Source organism: Microcaecilia unicolor, chromosome 9, assembly GCF_901765095.1.
Source record: "Microcaecilia unicolor chromosome 9, aMicUni1.1, whole genome shotgun sequence".
Lineage (NCBI taxonomy): Eukaryota > Metazoa > Chordata > Amphibia > Gymnophiona > Siphonopidae > Microcaecilia > Microcaecilia unicolor.
The window spans coordinates 141676136-141696114 of NC_044039.1; the positions used below are offsets into that span (position 1 = coordinate 141676136).

The 19979-nt window shown below is 45.8% G+C and overlaps 1 protein-coding gene across 1 annotated transcript in view; it reads right to left on the reverse strand.

Annotated features, from left to right (window-relative positions):
• Nucleotides 1–19979, reverse strand: part of MGA (MAX dimerization protein MGA) — an 801076-nt gene that overhangs the window by 425238 nt on the left and 355859 nt on the right. The window contains 1 exon segment of the mRNA XM_030215215.1: nucleotides 17620–17980. Within this exon segment, the coding sequence (XP_030071075.1) occupies nucleotides 17620–17980 (361 nt within the window).

The window sequence follows — 19979 nt, forward strand, 5'->3', positions numbered from 1 at the left end:
CACAGATTGGAGGTTGGTATGAAGAAGCGACCCTTCGTTCTGTGTGATAAGGGTCGAAAAACACTCCAACTGCCACGGTTCTTCGGAGGACAATTCCAGAAAAAGAGGGAACCATATCTGTAGTGGCCAGTAGGGCGCGATCAGAATCATGGTTCCACAGTCTTGCTTGACTTTCAACAGTCTTTCCCACTAGAGGTATTGGAGGATATGCATACAGAAGGCCTGTCCCTCAATGCAGAAGGAAGGCATCTGATGCTAGTCTGTCGTGGGCCTGAAACCTGGAACACAACTGAGGGACCTTGTGGTTCATCTGAGTGGCCAAAAGATCCACCGAGGGGGTGCCCCACGGTTAGATCTTTCAGGCTACGCCCATATTTAGAGACCACTCGTGTGGTTGCATTATCCTGCTCAGCCTGTCAGCCAGGTCGTTGTTTACACACGCCAGATAAGATGCTTGGAGAAACATGCAGTGTTGGCAAGCCCAGTGTCGCATCTGGACTGCTTCCTGACACAGAAGGTGACATGTGGTGCCCCCCTGCTTGTTGGTATAATACCATGCAACCTGATTGTTTGAATTAAAATAATATGATGGGACAACCAAACTCTGAAAGCCTTTAGAGCGTTCCAGATTGGCCGAAGCTCCAGGAGATTGATCTGGAGATTGGTTCCCTCGAGGAACCACGCTCCTCGAGTGTGAAGCCCATCTACATGAGCTTCCCATTCCAGGAGAGATGCATCCGATGTCAGCACTTTTTGTGGCTGAAGAATTTGGAATGAAAGTCCCAAGGTCAAATTGAAACGAACTATCCACCATTGAAGGAAGCGTACAAGCTCTGGGGACACTTGGATGACGTTCTCTAGATTCTCTTGTGGCTTGAAACCACTGAGAAGCCAAGGTCCATTGAGCAGATATCATAAGCAAGCGTGCCATGGGCGTAACGTACACTGTGGAAACCATGTGGCCCAACATCATCTGCCGATCTGTGACCTGCTGTGATGACTGAACCTTGGACGCTAGCGAAAGAAGATGGTCCGTACACCCCCAGGAGGTAAGCTCGGACATTCTTTGTATCGAGCAGGGCCCCTATGAGCTCCAATTGTTGAACAGGATGGAGATGGGATACTTGATCACGAAACCTAGCAATTCCAGCACCCGAATAGTCATCCACATGGACTCCCGAGCATTGTCCTCAGATGTGCTCTTCACCAGCCAATTATCGAGATAAGGGAACACGAACTTCTAGGCTGCATAACAATGCTGCAACTACCACTAGGCACTTGGTAGACTCTGGGAGCTGACGCAAGGCCAAAAGGCAATACTTCCTGTGGGATGGAATTATCGGGATGTGTGTATATGGATCCTTCAAGTCCAGAAAGAATAGCCAATCGTTTTCCTGAATCATGATTAGAAGGTTGCCCAGGGAAATCATCCTGAACTTTTCTCAGACTAGGAATTTGTTCAGGGCCCTTAGGTCTAGGATAGTACACATCCTCCCTGTCTTTTTCTGCACAAGGAAGTACCTGGAACAGAATCCCTGCCCTTCTTCCCCTAGTGGAACAGGATACATAGCAGCATAGTAAATGATGGCAGATAAAGACCTGAACGGTCCATCCAGTCTGCCCAACAAGATAAATTCATTTTACATGGTATGTGATACTTTATATGTATACCCGTGTTTGATTTGTCCTTGATATTCTCAGGGCACAGACTGTAGAAGTCTGCCCAGCACTGTTATTGTACTAAAAGTTCTGAAGCTAACCTTGAAGCCCCTTAAAGTTTACACTCCAGCCCATCCATATCTATTCAGTCACGATCAGGGCACAAACCATAGAAGTCTGCCCAGCACTGGTTTAGCTTCCCAATTACTGGTGCTGCCACCCAATCTCCGGTAAGATTCCGTGGATCCATTCCCTTTAACCAAGATTTTTTTGTGTTTATCCCAAACATGATTGAATTCCATTACTGTTTTCATCTCCACCACCTCCCACGGGAGGGCATTCCATTTATCTACCACCCTTTCCATGAAAAAAATACTTCCTGACATTACTCCTGAGTCTGCCCCCCTTCAACCTCAATTCATGTCCTCTAGTTCTACCACCTTCCCATCTCTGGAAAAGGTTTGGTTTGCGGATTAATACCTTTCAAATATTTGAACGTCTTTATCATGTCACCCGTTTCTCCTTTCCTCCAAGGTATACATGTTGTGAATTATAGTATTCCCTATCAGACGGACTCTATACTCTATACTTGTTTTTAGATTGTACACCTGTCTTTTAGATTGTCTTTTAGATTGTAAGCTCCTTGAGCAGGGACTGTCCTTCTATGTTAAATTGTACAGCGCTGCGTAACCCTGGTAGCACTTTAGAAATGTCAAGTAGTAGTAGTAGTAGGTCGGCAAGTCTCTCCTCGTACAGTTTGCAACGCAAATCCCATACCATTTTTGTAGCTTTTCTTTGCACCACTTCTAGTCTGTTTACATATTTAACAAGATACAGCCTCCAAAACTGAACACAATACTCCAAGTGGGGCCTCACCAACGACTTGTAGAGGGGCATCAACATCTTCTTTCTTCTGCTGGTTATGCTCCTATGTAGCCTAGCATCCTTCTGGCCAAGGCCGTTGCCTTGTCACATTGTTTCTTCACCTTCATATTCTCTGACACCAACACCCCAAGGTCTCTCTCCCCTTACTAATCTCACTAATCTCTCCCCTCCTATTCGGTATCTCTCTTTTGGGTTTCTGCACTTCTTGGCATCAAATTTTAACTCAACTAAATATGGAAAACCTTTCATGTGAAAATAATCACGCCATGTCGGGAGTAAGAGGGATTGTCTCAAATGAAGACATTTGGAAAAACACAGGTTTTGTTGGGACTGAAGGGACTCTTCATTGAAGCCACAGCATTTGAAAAGGGGGGGGGGGGGGAACCCCCAAGAAATTTATCGTAACAACAGCCTACAGCTAAGTAGTCTTCCTTTAACAATTTGTATCATACCTGAAGTTGATTGCATAATTTAGAACACAAGACATATAGGGTAGGGAGGTTGGACTTGTACAATGATTGCTATGACTGTGAATTACACAACAGAGAAGGGCCCCGAGGTCCCAGGGTGGTGTAATGCACTAAATCTGAGCATAAAAAAAACTTTTAGGATTGATACTCTATTAAATTAAGGGATTAAATTTTAACTGCCAGACATTCGACCATTCTTCTAACGTCTGGAGATCCCTTCTCATTGTTTCTACTCCCTCCAGGGTATTCACTCTACTGGCTATCTTCGTGTCATCCGTAAAAAGGCAAACCTTTCCTTCCAACCCTTCAGCAATATTTCTCACAAAGATATTAAACAGAATAGGCCCCAGCACTGACCCCTGAGGAACTCCACTGCTCACCTTCCTTTCCTCCGAGAGGATTCCAATTACCACCACACTCTGCCACCTGTCGGTCAACCAGTTTCCTATCCAGTTCACCACTTTTGGTCCCAAGTTCAGCCCTTTCAGCTTATTCACGTACCTTCTGTGCGGGGCCGAATCAAAGACTTTGCTGAAATCCAAGCAGATTACAACTAGCGCACATCCTTCATCTAGTTCTTTGGTCACCCAGTCAAAGAAGTCAATAAGATTCATTTGGCCAGATTTTCCTTTGGTAAAGCCATGTTGCCTTGGGTCCTGTAACCCATTGGCTTCTAGAAAGTTAATTATCCTTTCTTTCAGCTGTGACTCCATTAATTTTCCTACCACTGACATGAGACTTAATGGTCTGTAGTTTCCCACTTCTTCCCTGTCTCCACTTTTGTGAAGAGGGACCACATTTGCTCGTCTCCAATCTCGCGGAACCTCTCCCGTCTCTAAAAATCTATTAAATAAATCTTTAAGAGGTCCCGCCACTAACTCTCTGAGCTCCCTCAGTATCATGGGAGGTATCCCACCGAGCCCCATAGCTTTGTCCACCTTCAGATTCTCAAGCTATTTATAAACTCTTCCGTAAACGGCGCAGTATCCACTCTATTCCCAAATATTCCCTCGGCAGCCAACTGCTATCCTTCTCCAGGATTTTTCTCCGTGAACACCAAAGAGAAGTAATTGTTTAGCACGTTCGCTTTATCCTCCTCACTCTTCACATAGCCACTCTCAATATCTTTCAGTCTTGCAATTCCATTCAGTCTTGCAATTCCATTCCTATCTTTTCTCCTTTCTCCAATATATCTGAAAAAGGTCTTGTCACCTTTCTTTACATTTTTTCTTCCGCTTTCGCTAGCCATATTTCCCTCTTCGCTCCTTTGAGTTTAATCCAATAATCTTTTCCATGATCCTCTCATTGCGTTCTTTTGTATTTCTTGAACAAAGCCTCTTTTACTCTTATTTTCTCAGCTACTTGTTTGGAGAACCATATAGGCTTCCTCCTTCTTTTGTTTTTATTAGCCTTCCTTGAGTAAAGATCAGTTGCCATATTTATAGCAGCCTTTAGCTTTGACCACTGATCTTCCACTTCTACTACGCCTTCCCATGCCAACAGCCCCTTCTTCAAGTATTCCCCCATTTTATCAAAATCATTACATCTGAAATCCAGTACTTTGAGTTTTATGCGTCTGCACTCCGCCTTTGCCCTTATATCAAACCATATCGTTTGATGATCACTATTACATAGGTGGGCACCCACCGGATATTGGAAACACTTCCACCATTCGTGAGCACTAGATCCAGCATCGACCCTTCCCTCATGGGTTCCGTCTCCATTTGTCTGAGCAAGGCACTTTGATAGGCGTCCACAATCTCCCTACTTTCTGATTCTGCAGACGGGACGTTCCAATCCACATCACGTTGAAATCTCCCAAAAGTAGCACCAATCTTTCATACCAATCTTTTGAATATCTTCTATCAGATCCTTGTCTAGCTTCTCCATTTGTGCCAGAAGTCTGTAGATAACCCCTGTTTGGATACAGGATCCATCTTCACTTTCCAGGATGATCCATAAAGCTTCTTCCTTTCCCCAGGTTCCCCGTATTTCAGCCGCTCTGATACTGTCTCATGGGAATTGTTGAACCACGTCTCTGTAATAGCAACAATATCCAAGTTTTCTTCAAACATCAGGGCTTGTAAGTCTTGAACCTTTTTACCTACACAACGAGCATTCATGCTCATTGCTTTTCATGTTCTTAGTGAGTTTAGGTGTTTTTCTATATTTAGATGAGCTTTCTCTCTGCCACCATGCATATTCTGGGTGTGACTTTCTGAATTCCCAGGACACACGTAACATTTATTTTATTTTTGTTACATTTGTACCCCGTGCTTTCCCACTCATGGCAGGCTCAATGCGGCTTACATGGGGCAATGGAGGGTTAAGTGACTTGCCCAGAGTAACAAGGAGCTGCCTGTGCCTGAAGTGGGAATCGAACTCAGTTCCTCAGTTCTCCAGGACCAAAGTCCACCACCCTAACCACTAGGCCACTCTTCCACCAGTTTGAAAATCAAAACAAGTCTGAAAATGCCCATATCTCAAGTAACAGGAATTCTGTTTTTCCTTTTACCACACAGCTGTATACAATTGTCCCTCCTGCAGAGGCCAGAGTCTATGAGTCACCAGATGCTATGTAACCAAATTGATTGGATTAAGTCTCTGGCACTGAAGATTCAAAACACAATTCTAATGAATGCACCTTTAAGACAGACACCAGAATCACCACAGTCACCAAATTCTATGTAACTAAATTGAATGTACTAAGTCACTTGGCACAGGTTCAAAATACAGTTCCAATGAAAGCACTTTTAAGACAATTCCAGCATAAAAATATGTAATCACAAGTACACAAGTTCAAAACACAGTTCAATAAAAGCACCTTTAAGACAATACCAGCATAAAAATATGAAATCACAATGCAAGAACAATTTTAAGTTAGAGGCAATAGGATGAAGATAGTTTAGAAATTATTTTCTTTTTTAAATAGGCTAGAATAGAAGCAGGGTTCGACCGCATGAGCCTTTAGAAGGGCAGAGAGTTCCTCTGAAAGTACCTGCCTGTGCTAAGAGCTGAAAGAATGGGCTCTTGGTGGTTTGGAAAGCAAATTGAGGGTGTACCCGAGCCGGACTATTTGAAGAACCCACCGGTCGGAGTTTATGAGAGGCCACCTTTGGTGAAAAAACTGTAACCTCCCCCCAACCGGCAATTGTCTAGGACAGACACTTTTATTGTGGCTATGCTCTGCTGGAGCCAGTCAAAAGCTCGTCCCTTGCTTTTGCTGGGAAGCTGTAGCAGCCTTGGGTGCACGTCTGTTGATGAGGATGAGAACAAGCACGCTGGAGCTGAGCCTGAATAGGCTGGCGAGCCGCAGGAGTGTACCTACGCCTGGAATAAGTATAGGGGACAGCACGCCACGACCTACCAAAATACCTCCTGGATTAGGAAGCAGTTACAGAAGACACCCAGTGGGAGAGAGAAGACATGGCTTCAATGTGCTTCTTCATTTGGTCAGTGACCTCCTTGACCTTCTCTCTGAAAAGATTATCCCCCCGGCAAGGGTCATCCATCATCCTCTGGTGGACAGAAAGTTCCAGGTCAGAAACACAAGCCATGAGAGTGTACACATTGCTATACTTGGGCAGAGATCCTGGATGCCACGTCAAAAGTGTCGTAAGTGTCCCTGGCCAAGAACTTGACACGCCTTCTGATGCTTGCAAAACTGGCAAAACGGCTCGGCTTGCTCCGGAGGGAGAGCATCAACCATGTTTGACAGCTGCCGCACCAAGTTCCACAAGTAGACGGCTCATGAAGAGTTGGTATGACTGAATACAGGCGATGAGCATAGAGGCCTGATACATCTTTCTCCCAAAAGAGTCCAGGGTTCTAGCTTCTTTGCTGGGGGAGCTGAGGCATAGTCCCTAGTACTCCTGCCTTTTTTGAAAGCAACATCCATCACCATGCAGTCATGGTGGTGGATGCAGACCAATCATATCAGCTAATGGCTCCATACTCGAACCTCTCTTCATATTCGTTGATCATTTTTTAAGACTACTACTACTACTATTTAGCATTTCTATAGCGCTACAAGGCATACGCAGCGCTGCACAAACATAGAAGAAAGACAGTCCCTGCTCAAAGAGCTTACAATCTAATAGACAAAAAATAAATAAAGTAAGCAAATCAAATCAATTAATGTGAACGGGAAGGAAGAGAGGAGGGTAGGTGGAGGCGAGTGGTTACGAGTCAAAAGCAATGTTAAAGAGGTGGGCTTTCAGTCTAGATTTAAAGGTGGCCAAGGATGGGGCAAGACGTAGGGGCTCAGGAAGTTTATTCCAGGCGTAGGGTGCAGCGAGACAGAAGGCGCGAAGTCTGCAGTTGGCAGTAGTGGAGAAGGGAACAGATAAGAAGGATTTATCCATGGAGCGGAGTGCACGGGAAGGGGTGTAGGGAAGGACGAGTGTGGAGAGATACTGGGGAGCAGCAGAGTGAGTACATTTATAGGTTAATAGAAGAAGTTTGAACAGGATGCGAAAATGCGGATAGGGAGCCAGTGAAGCAACTTGAAGAGAGGGGTAGTATGAGTAAAGCGACCCTGGTGGAAGATAAGATGGGCAGCAGAGTTTTGAACTGACTGGAGAAGCAGATTGCAGTAGTCTAAACGAGAGGTGACAAGGGTGTGGATGAGGGTTTTGGTAGAGTGCTTGGAAAGAAAGGGGCGGATTTTACGGATGTTGTAAAGAAAGAAACGACAGGTCTTGGCAATCTGCTGGATATGAGCAGAGAAGGAGAGAGAAGAGTCAAAGATGACCCCAAGGTTTCGAGCTGAGGAGACAGGGAGAATGAGAGAGCCATCAACAAATAGAAAACGGGGGGAGCGGGGAGGTGGGTTTGGGGGGGAAAATGAGAAGCTCGGTTTTGGTCATATTTAATTTCAGGTGGCGTTGAGACATCCAGACAGCAATGTCAGACAAGCACGCTGAAACTTTGGTTTGGATGCAAGGTGAGATATCAGGGGTAGAAAGGTAGATTTGGGAGTCATCAGCATAGAGATGGTAGGAAAAGCCATGGGATGAGATTAATGAACCAAGGGAAGAAGTGTAGATAGAAAAGAGGAGGGGACCAAGAACAGAACCCTGAGGTACACCGACAGGCAGAGGGATAGAAGTAGAAGAGGATCCACCAGAGTGAACACTAAAGGTGCGGAGGGAGAGGTAGGAAGAGAACCAGGAAAGGACAGAGCCCTGGAATCCAAGCCCTGGAATCCTGCCATTGCATCCTACGTTCGAGACTCCACCCACATGATCAACTTCCTAGATGCTTTTGATGGCGATCTAACAGATACGATTTTAGTTACTCTAGATATAGAGTCTCTGTAAACAAACAATCCGCAACTAGAGGCCTTGTCCATTATACATCACACACTTAAAGAACCACAATTAGTCGCATCCCCAATAGATTTATCCTTGCATTAGCCACAATTCCTGTCACCAAGAATTATTTTGCATTTCAAGGTACATTCTTTCAACAAATCAAAGGCACGGCCATGGGTGCCATGGCTCCAGACTTAGCAAATCTTTACGTGGCACATTTTGAAAATCTTTTTGTTAAGGATCACCCATTTCTTAAAGAAGTCAGATTTTATAAGCGCTATATAGACAACATTTTTATCATATGGAAAGGTTCCATTGCACGATTAGAAGAATCCCACACTTGGCTTAATTCCAGAAACCAAAACTTAAAATTTCAAATGCAGCATCATCATGACATCATACCTTTTTTGGACATTCTGATACACAAAACTCCTTACTCATTTATCACTACCATTTATCATAAACCCACTGGCAAATATATATATTTACATTTTGAAAGTTTCCATCAGAGCACGTTGACGCAACATTTCCCATTTTCACAGTTCCTGAGATTAAGTAGACTATGTACGGATCTTGAGGATTTTAAAGTCAAGGCAGCCAATATGTGCAAGAGATTTGCAGATAGAGGGTACCCACGAAAAATCATAAAACAGGGATACCACAAGGCATTATTCACTGACACTCTGCTACAACCTCTAAGAAACAAACCAGCACCTGATCTTGTATGCATACTGAAGTTCTTGCATCTATCCAACATGATCAAGAAGACCATTAAGAAACATTGGCCTATTTTGACAGTCCACTCATGTTTTAAGGAGAAAAATATAACCTTTGCACAATCCAGAAATAACAATTTAAGAGAGATTCTTGTTCCATCTACATTACCTGACATTACAACAAATGATGCAGGCCCAGCAGGACATCATCCATGTGGAAAATGCTCAGTCTGTAAACACTCCATGAACATCACAGAGTTTAAAGATGCACAAACCAGAAAAAAAAAGTATAATCTACTACTATAAATCACTTCTATAGTGCAACACCATCAATCAGACTGCAACACTAATCATGTCATCTATGCCATCATTTGTACATGTAAAAACATGAACATTGGAAAAACTAAACAATCTGTTAAAACATGAATAATAGAGCACAGGAGCTGCATTAAACGAAGAATTCTGTGTGCACTACTCACTGAACATTGGACTTCTTATAATCATTCCATCGATCTTCAATTTTTCGTTCTTAGACATTTTATCCAGAGATGGGGCAAAGGGGACATTGATCTTCTCTGAGTAAAATTGTATCAAAGACTTATTTTCTTTTTTAATAGAATGGCCTTAATGGATAGATAGACTACAATGTATTTCTCTAATTGCTCCGTTGCCCACCATCTTATCTATCCTCATTTACTCTACACCTACAGGATAAACTGTCTCCCATGTGGTACTCCCTCACTCTAATATCAACATCTCCAAATAGCAATTTTAAACATATTTTATATATATATGTTTTGGACTTTTTTTTTTTTGTTTGTTTCAAGCATCAATGATGTTTTTGCGTTTAACTTTGGTTTTCTGTTTAAGTTCTTATTGGTTTTATTCATTATCCTTTTACCATCATATGTGCTCTCATGATTTTCATTTTTAAGAATGTTTTATTTATGAAACTCAAAAACCTTTTTGTATTGTGACCACTTTAGCCAATTTTTATGTTTGTGTACAAGACATAAGTACACTTTTCACAATATTTTGGCTGTTAAGGATCATTATACAATTATTATCTCATATTCACTCACTTTATTTAGCCAAATGTATTAATTCAATTTTATGTGTTTTTATGATTTTCATTATAAAGAATGTTAGTGTATTCCGGAAAGAAGTATAAAACTGTGATTTGTTACTTTTACAGCTTACTAATTCTTAAATTTAATTATTTTTTTTTAAAGTTTTTTTCATTCTTTCATTTTTATTTTTACAAGTTATTACGTAATTAACCTATAGGAAGAGATATATTCACTCACTATAAGAGTTTTGTTATTTCATTTCTTTAGGACCATTACGCAATATTTATTGTGCATTCATTAATCCTATTTCGCCAATGTATCAAATTAGGGCACTCAAAGTAATAGGTGTCCACATCCACTATCTCTCAATCAATATTTTTCATATTTTTTTATTATTTATTGCTTCATTTTACATTTCTAGTTTTACAAATTTTCATTATCTATCTGGCACTTTTTATCATGACTGCCATCGGTGCTTGTAACTAACTTATTTAGAGAGACTCAAGGCTCAAGCACTCCACAATTTACCCAAAGCATAGCTTTCAAACATTCATTCATTATCCAAAATTTACACTCTTTTCGCACTCTAGCGCTGGTCCAATATGCAATCTATATATCACAAATCTACAGACAAAAGATTTTGGAAATACAACATAGATTACATTTGCCAATAAAGAACGTAACTCATGAAAATAGCGATCATATGTCACTCCTTTCATTAATATCAGGCACACGTCACATCCTCCCTACTTGTCTATTTAACCTGCATGCTTTTGAAAACACCATTTTGCATCATTTACACTAGCCAATAAACGGCTACTGCTATCCAGCGCATCTGCAAGATAGAAGGTAAGCTTTCCATTGATTTCTAAATGCAAACAAAAGTGTTTTCTAAAACCAATCGCTTTGGTAATCAGAAAGGGAAAATTAGGTTCTTACCGTGATAATTTTCTTTCCTTTAGTCATAGCAGATGCAGCCATTACAGATGGGTTGTGTCCATCAACCAGCAGAGGGAGATAGAGAGCACACTTTTTTCAGTGCCTCATACCAGCTTGCTCCACTGCCTCTCTTCAGCATTTGAAGCTTCCAAAGCAGTATGGAAAACCGCAATGGGAATAACATGAGCTTTCCTCACAGCGAACGATGGCCCTACAACAAAGGGCATTAACTCAGAATGGAGGGAATGAAACATCCTCCCGGAGGGCATAAACTCATCTTCCACTGAGACATAACTGGAGGGAATAAACTCATCCTCCCGGAGGGAATAAACTCATCCTCCAAAACATGAAACTGGAGGGAATTAAGTCATCCTCCTTTAATTGAACAAGAATCCTGAAGACTGTTTTCCAACTTTCTCCCAAGGACGGAATCTCCAGGAAACATGAACAGAACCTGAAATAGATTTACAGCAGATAGCATCACACAGGGAGGGATCATGGCTGCATCTGCTATGACTAAAGGAAAGAAAATTATCACGGTAAGAACCTAATTTTCCCTTGTCACCAAGCAGATGCAGCCATTACAGATGGGATGTATCAAAGCAATCCCTAGATAGGGTGGGAACAAGCCACACCACACGCCAGCACTTGTGCTCCAAAATGTGCGTCCCTCCTGGCAGCCACATCCAGCCTGTAATGTCGGGCAAAAGAGAGCTTAGAAGCCCATGTTGCTGCACTACAAATCTCTTGAAGAGAGAGTGCTCCAGTTTCAGCCCAAGAAGAGGAAATTCCTCTAGAGGAATGCGCCTTAAAGGCATCAGGCGGAGGCCGGCCGGCAAGCAAATAAGCTGAAAAGATAGATTCTTTAAGCCAGTGGGCAATAGTGGCTTTAGATGATGGAGATCCTCTGCGAGGACCTGATAGCAAAACAAACAGATGATCAGAGGTCCTGAAAGAGTTAGTAACTCGCAGATACTGCAGCAGAGTCCTGCGCATGTCCAACAGGTGCAATTGCCCAAAAGATTCTGGAAACTCCTCCTCGACAAAGGAGGGCAAGAAAATAGGTTGGTTTAGGTGAAACGCTGAAACCACATTAGGCAAGAAGGAAGGCACGGTCCGAACCGTGACCCCGGACTCTGAAAACTGCAGAAAAGGGTCTCTACAGGCTCTGACACCCGTCTCGCCGAAGTAATGGCCACTAACAAGACGGCCTTCAGTATCAAATCTTTCTCTGAAGCACGCCGAAGCGGTTCAAAGGGAGCACCCTGAAGGGCTTTCAGCACTAGCCCCAGGTTCCAAGCTGGACAAGGTGTACGCACGGGAGGACGGAGCCGAAGCACCCCTCTAAGAAACCATGCCACATCCGGATGAGCAGCTAAAGACACGCCTTCAACCTTGCCATGAAGGGAGGCCAACGCTGCCACTTGCACCCACAGGAAATTATAGGCCAAGCCTTTTTGTACACCATCCTGCAAAAAGTCCAGAATCAGCGAGACAGGAGCCCGCAGGGGTGTGATCTCTCTGGAAGCACACCAAACTGGCGCCAAATCCTGGCATAAGCCACGGAAGTGGAATGCTTGCGGGCTTGCAGGAGAGTGGTAATTACTTTATTGGAATAGCCTCTGCCTCTCAATTGCTCCCTCTCAATCGCCAGGCCATAAGACCAAATCGGCCGGCGTCCTCCATGGTCACCGGACCCTGTGACAACAGGTTGGGAACCAGAGGTAACTGAAGGGGATCCTCTACGAGCATCTGTCGGAGGTCCGCATACCAAGGCCTCCTGGGCCAATCCGGGGCGACGAGAACCACTTCTCCTGGATGCAACCGAATCCGCAGGAGCACTCGCCCTATCAAGGGCCACGGAGGGAACACATACAGTAGGCCCGGAGGCCAGGGTTGAGCCAAGGCATCCAACCCCGCCGCGCGAGAATCTGTCTGCTGAAGAAGCACGGGACTTTGGCATTGGTGCTTGTCGCCATTAGATCCATCACGGGCTTGCCCCACTTGGCACATATCTGCAGGAACACTTCGTCTGCAAGTTCCCACTCCGCTGGATCGATCCGATACCTGCTTACATAATCGGCTTGCACGTTGCTCTGACCTGCAATGTCAGCTGCCAACAGAAACTGTAGATGCAGCTCGGCCCAGTGGCAAATTTGTTCGGCCTGCGCGGCTAGAGCTCTGCACTGAGTGCCGCCGTGTCGATTTATGTAGGCCACTGCTGTCGTGTTGTCCGACATCACTCTGACAGCCAATCCTTCTAGGGTCACTTGAAAGACCAGAAGCGCCTGAAACAGCGCTTTCAACTCTAGGCGGTTGATGGACCACTCCGACTCCTCAGGTGTCCATAGACCCTGGGCATGCTTCCCCTTGCAATGTGCGCCCCAGCCTTTCAGACTGGCATCTGTCACCACTAGGCACCAATCGGGGAGCGCCAGCGGCATTCCTCGCCACAGCATGCTGTCTGAGAGCCACCACTCCATGCTGAGACGGGCTGCAGGGAGCCAAGAGAGTCTGCATTGGTAATCCTGAGATACTGGAGACCATCTTTGGAGTAGAGCATACTGTAGAGGTCTCAGGTGCGCTCTCAACCAGGGCACCAGTTCCATGGTGGCCGTCATCGATCCAAGCAGCTGGACAATGTCCCAAGCTCGCGGGTGGGGCATCCTCAGGAGCAGACGGACCTGATTCTGAAGCTTGCACCGCCTTTGCTCGGGTAGGTACACATAGCCCGAGGCTGTGTCGAAACTGGCCCCCAAATATTCTAGAGACTGCGAGGGGGTCAGGTGACTTTTGGCCAAATTGATGACCCAGCCCAGAGATTGAAGTACTGAGACCACATTGGCTGTTACATGCTGACTCTCTGCAGCAGAGTTTGCTCGAATGAGCCAGTCGTCCAGGTATGGGTGAACCCGAATACCCTCTCGCCTTAGAAAGGCAGCTACTACCACCATAACCTTCGAAAAGGTGCGGGGAGCTGTGGCGAGGCCAAAAGGCAAGGCCCGGAACTGGAAATGCTTTCCCATCACCGCAAACCTCAGAAACTTCTGGTGCGGGGGCCAAATTGGAATGTGCAAGTAAGCTTCTTTCAGGTCCAGAGACGTGAGAAACTCTCCTGGCTGTACCACCGCAATGACGGAGCGCAGGGTTTCCATGTGAAAATGCCGCACTCTCAGGGACTTATTTAATTCTTTTAAGTCCAGAATAGGGCGAAAAGACCCTCCTTTTCGCGGCACCACAAAGTAGATGGAGTAGCGGCCGCAGCCGTGTTCGGCAGGAGGTACCGGGGACACGGCCCCTATCTGAATCAGACCTTGTAAAATCTCCTCTACCGCCGCCCGTTTGGCAGCAGAACTGCATCGGGCCTCCACAAACACGTCTCTTACAGAGGCGTCGAATTCTATTCTGTAACCGTCTCTGATCAGGTCCAAGACCCACTGATCTGAGGAAATGTTGGCCCACTCCTTGGCAAAGAGGGAAAGACGTCCTCCGATGACAGGACTCGAGGAGAGGGCCGGCGCACCATCATTGAGAGGGTCGCCCCTGAACTCCAGGCCTTGAGCCAGTGGCTGTGGAACATTTGTCCGAGCAAAAGGAGTTCCTCTGCTGAAAATGGGCACGAGAAGTGAACCCAACAGAATGCCCCGGGCCGTACCTTTGAGCTTCACGGAAGCGAGGTCTGTAAGAGGAGTGGACCGCCACACCCTTAGAGGAAGGCCGAGGCCTATCTTCGGGCAAGCGCTGGGGTTTAGCCTCACCCAGGCCCTTCACAATTTTCTCCAACTCCTCATCAAACAGGAGAAGGTCTTGAAAGGGCAACTTCACCAACCTTTGCTTAGAGGCCATGTCCGCCGCCCAATGCTGTAGCCAAAGAAGACGGCGAGCCGCCACGGCTACTGCCATGTGTTTAGCCGAAGCTCTGACAATATCATAAAGGGCGTCAGCAAGAAAGGACAAGGCCGACTCCATCCGCGGAGCCACATCTAAAAAGGGCTCCGCTCCATCACTGGGCTGTTCCACGCAGGCTCTAGCAGCATAACAACTGCATGCAGACGCCCGAATAGTGAGACCTGCAATTTCAAATGACCGTTTAAATGCTGATTCCAGTCTACGGTCTTGAATATCCTTCAGGGCAACACCTCCTTCAACAGGGAGGGTAGTTCTCTTTGTCACAGCTGTGACTAGGGCATCCACTTTAGGAATAGCAAAGCGAGGCATATGCTCCTCACTCAGAGGGTATAATTGCTCCATAGCCCTGGAAACTTTCAAAGGTCCCTCGGGGTCAGCCCATTGAGCCGAAATAAGCTCTTGGATGGAGTCATGCAAAGGAAAGGCTCGAGCAGGCTTTTTGGTACTAGCCATCCTAGGATTCACAGAGGAAGCTGTGCCACTGGCAGGGTCCTCAATAGAGAGAGCCTGCAGGGCATCAGAAATAAGCGCTGGCAGGGCATCACGGTGGAAAATCCTCACCGCGGAGGGATCGTCCAGATCCTGAGTCACTTCTGCACCAGACTCTGGCTCCTCAGACCATGAAGGCCTGCGAATCCTTGCAGCCCGACCACGGGGGGGGGGGGGGGAAATGGAGGTGCAGCACTCTCTGAAGGGGAATGAGCCCTTCTGCACTTCATGTTCTGCCAATTATCAGGGAATAACGCCTCAGAGGGCATACCCAGGCTAGAATCCACCGGGGGGGGGGCATTAGAAGAGGCCCATGCCGGGCTTTGTGGGAGAGCTCTTTTAAGCATGTATGCTTTATGCATTAATAAGACAAAATCAGGGGAGAAAAACTCACCCTGGGCACCCGGATCTCTGCCGGGGCTAGTAGCTCCCATATTAGCCTCACTCCGAGGCCTCCCCCCGGGCTCAGGACTCTCCGTCTCAGCGGAGGTCGCGACTTGTGGTAAATTCAAAATGGCGTCCGCTGCCAGCTCAGAGCGTGAAGAATCGTCGCTCGCCATGCTCGGGCTGGCTCTAACGTCTGTACAGCACGATTTACAGAGCCCCACTGCTGATCTGCGCTTGCCACACTTGGAACAGCGCTTGACTGTCTCCACAGCCATCGCCGAAAACGGCGGTAAAATTCAAAATGGTAGTTCGCGCCAAAATCGCCCCGATCGCGGGCCCACCCCGGAGGAGTCAGAAAACACTCTTACCTCACTGGACCGAGTATCACAGCTCCGGTCCCACAGACAAAGGCAAGGAAAAACTTCTGTTCCAGCGTCTAAGCGCTTTTTTTTTTTTTTTTTTTTTTTTTTTTTTTTTAACGCTGTGAGGAAAGCAGAGGTAAATAGAACGCCAGAGGCTCAGGTGAGTGGGAAAGGCAGGGAAAGGGCGAACCTATGTGCCTGCATCCACTGTTGGTGGGGAAGGACAGGGAAAGCTAAGCAATGTGTCCACATCCACGGAGGTATGGGTAAGGCAGGGAAAGGGCGAACCTATGTGCCTTTAAAGTGAAGCTGCTACAGCCTCCAACACCCCTGCTAACAACTGGCAAAAGCACAGGAGCAACCTCCAGGCAGATTTTAGATACAGCTCGAAGAAGCTGCAGTCACTCTGCTAGGGGAGATAGAGAATACTGAAGAGAGGCAGTGCAGCAAGCTGGTATGAGGCACTGAAAAAAGTGTGCTCTCTATCTCCCTCTGCTGGTTGATGGACACAACCCATCTGTAAAGGCTGCATCTGCTTGATGACAAGGAATGGGCTTATTCACATTCAGCACACCACTAACTGGTAGCGCTGCTTTGTGAAAGGAGCCCTAAGTCTTCAGAAACAAAAAAAAAGAGGTTTTAGTGAATTCTGCTAGAGCAAACTATTTGTAATAGTCCAAATCCCACTTTTTTTATGTGAAAAAAAATAAGAAAAGTTACAGAAATTCAAACATGCAACCTTTTCAGTTTGCATATAGACTCATGACAAGAAAAATCAGCTACTCTCAACATTTTGGATCCACTACTTGACGTGCCTTTTCCCAGAGACTGTGACACATTTTCATAAACCTCCAAAAACACGGAGTCAAGCTTTTTTTGTACACTGTGTACGAAGAACTCTCGACTCCCTCATGTTTTTGGAAGTGCCATTCTTCTACCCTACTCCTTTAGACTATTCCTGTTACGTTCGTAGGGATTCGTGTTCCTCCACTTTTGTGGTTGATACTCCCATATAGAAACCTCTGCCATTTTTTATGAGACAGCACAATCAAAAAGGGAATTTATTTGGTGGGATGGAAGGTGGTTTGACCAGCAGCCTCCTCCTATGCCCACTGACCAATCAGCTCAAACTGGAATTAGGAATATGATTTATCTACAAATAACTGCACATTTTCCCCATATTTTATAACTTACCCAAACAGTTAAATAAATCTAGCCATTAGGTTTCATGAATGTGTAACAACAACTTCATTACTCTAAGGGGCTATGGGTATTTTCCTCTGCAGCATTCAAAACCTCAACTAACCCAAGATGTGGGCTTCAAAATCCAGGGCTTTTCATACGACAGGTTTGATTCTCCCCCCCCCCCCCCCCCCCCAAGGTTTGTTTTTAATTTGTTTGCCTAAGCTAGTACTTACCGTATTCCAATTTATTTTTCTTTTTTAGTGTTGTGTAACCAGTCCTGTTATCATTCCCTCCACTCTCTTCTACCTTTTTCTCTTGAGGCAGTGAACGTTCTTCTATTATGCCACATGACATCAGATTTTCATTAACTGTTTTCTTCAGGGTTCTTTTTAGTTTAGACCCTCCTTTTACTAGCAGAACCTTCCTCTTCAAACAGTTGCATCCAAACATGCATTCAGGTCTGCGGCAATGTGTGGACTGACGCTTCTCCTGGGACAAACTGGCACAAACACATCCAAGACGGCAGAAATCATTGTTGCATGGGGGTGCTCGTCTCCGAATTATTTTGTGGATAGGTTTATTTTTCAGAGATGCCTGGTTTTGAACAAAATATAAAAATTTGATATAAAATTAACACACGTACAAGGGCCAAATAATATGAAGTGAAAGGGTATCAACAGCAAACTATGACATCATCACAATTTGTCAAGGAAAACAGGACATCCTCATTTTCTCCCTTCCCCCAATTTTCTTCCAGTGTTAAAACTCCACCCTCTCCAAAATAATGCATCAACAAGGGCAAGGATCTCCTAGAAGAGGGTTGCTGTAGCAATGACCATCACAAGTATAAAGTGAATGCTACATACCTGTAGAAGGTATTCTCCAAGGACAGCAGGCTGATTGTTCTCACTGATGGGTGATGTCCACGGCAGCCCCCTCCAATCAGAAACTTCACTAGCAAAGGCCTTTGCTAGCTCTTGCGCGCGCATGCGCGGCCGTCTTCCCGCCCAAACCAGCTCGTGTTCGTCAGTCCCGTATATAGCAAGCCAAAGACAAGGGAAGACACAACTCCAAAGGGGAGGCGGGCGGGTTTGTGAGAACAATCAGCCTGCTGTCCTCGGAGAATACCTTCTACAGGTATGTAGCATTCGCTTTCTCCGAGGACAAGCAGGCTGCTTGTTCTCACTGATGGGGTACCCCTAGCCCCCAGGCTCACTCAAAACAACAAACATGGTCAATTGGACCTCGCAACGGCGAGGACATAACTGAGATTGACCTAACAATTTATCCAACTAACTGAGAGTGTAGCCTGGAACAGAATAAACATGGGCCTAGGAGGGTGGAGTTGGATTCTAAACCCCAAACAGATTCTGAAGCACTGACTGCCCGAACCGACTGTCGCGTCGGGTATCCTACTGCAGGCAGTAATGAGATGTGAATGTGTGGACAGATGACCACGTCGCAGCTTTGCAGATCTCTTCAATAGTGGCTGACTTCAAGTGGGCCACTGACGCTGCCATGGCTCTAACATTGTGAGCCGTGACATGACCCTCAAGAGCCAGCCCAGCCTGGGCGTAAGTGAAGGAAATGCAATCTGCTAGCCAATTGGATATGGTGCGTTTCCCCACAGCCACTCCCCTCCTGTTGGGATCAAAAGAAACAAACAATTGGGCGGACTGTCTGTTGGGCTGTGTCCGCTCCAGATAGAAGGCCAATGCTCTTTTGCAGTCCAATGTGTGCAGCTGACGTTCAGCAGGGCAGGAATGAGGACAGGGAAAAAATGTTGGCAAGACAACTGACTGGTTCAGATGGAACTCCGACACAACCTTTGGCAAGAACTTAGGGTGAGTGCGGAGGACTACTCTGTTATGATGAAATTTGGTGTAAGGGGCCTGGGCTACCAGGGCCTGAAGCTCACTGACTCTACGAGCTGAAGTAACTGCCACCAAGAAAATGACCTTCCAGGTCAAGTACTTCAGATGGCAGGAGTTCAGTGGCTCAAAAGGAGGTTTCATCAGCTGGGTGAGAAGGACATTGAGATCCCATGACACTGTAGGAGGTTTGACGGGGGGCTTTGACAAAAGCAAACCTCTCATGAAGCGAACAACTAAAGGCTGTCCTGAGATCGGCTTACCTTCCACATGGTAATGGTATGTACTAATTGCGCTAAGGTGAACCCTTACAAAATTCGCGATGGTGAAGAAGGGCACCAAAAATAAGGGAGAGAGAAAAAACCCGTACGGAGGCCACAAAAAAGGCCTACCCCGAAAGCGAAAGGAAACTTACACTGGGGAAAACAAACTGGACACATGGGAAGGGAAAAGACTAAGGTCTCTTTTTTTTTTTTTTTTAGCGAAATCGCGAAGACGCGCGAGGGTCAACTTGAGGGGCACGAAACGGCGGCAAAACACGACCGTCCCGAGCGCAGACAAAAGAAGACTGACGAACACGAGCCGGTTCGGACAGGAAGACGGCCGCGCATGCGCGGTGCGCATGGGAGCGCGAGAGCTAGCAAAGTCCTTTGCTAGTGAAGTTTCCGATTGGAGGGGGCTGCCGTGGACGTCACCCATCAGTGAGAACAAGCAGCCTGCTT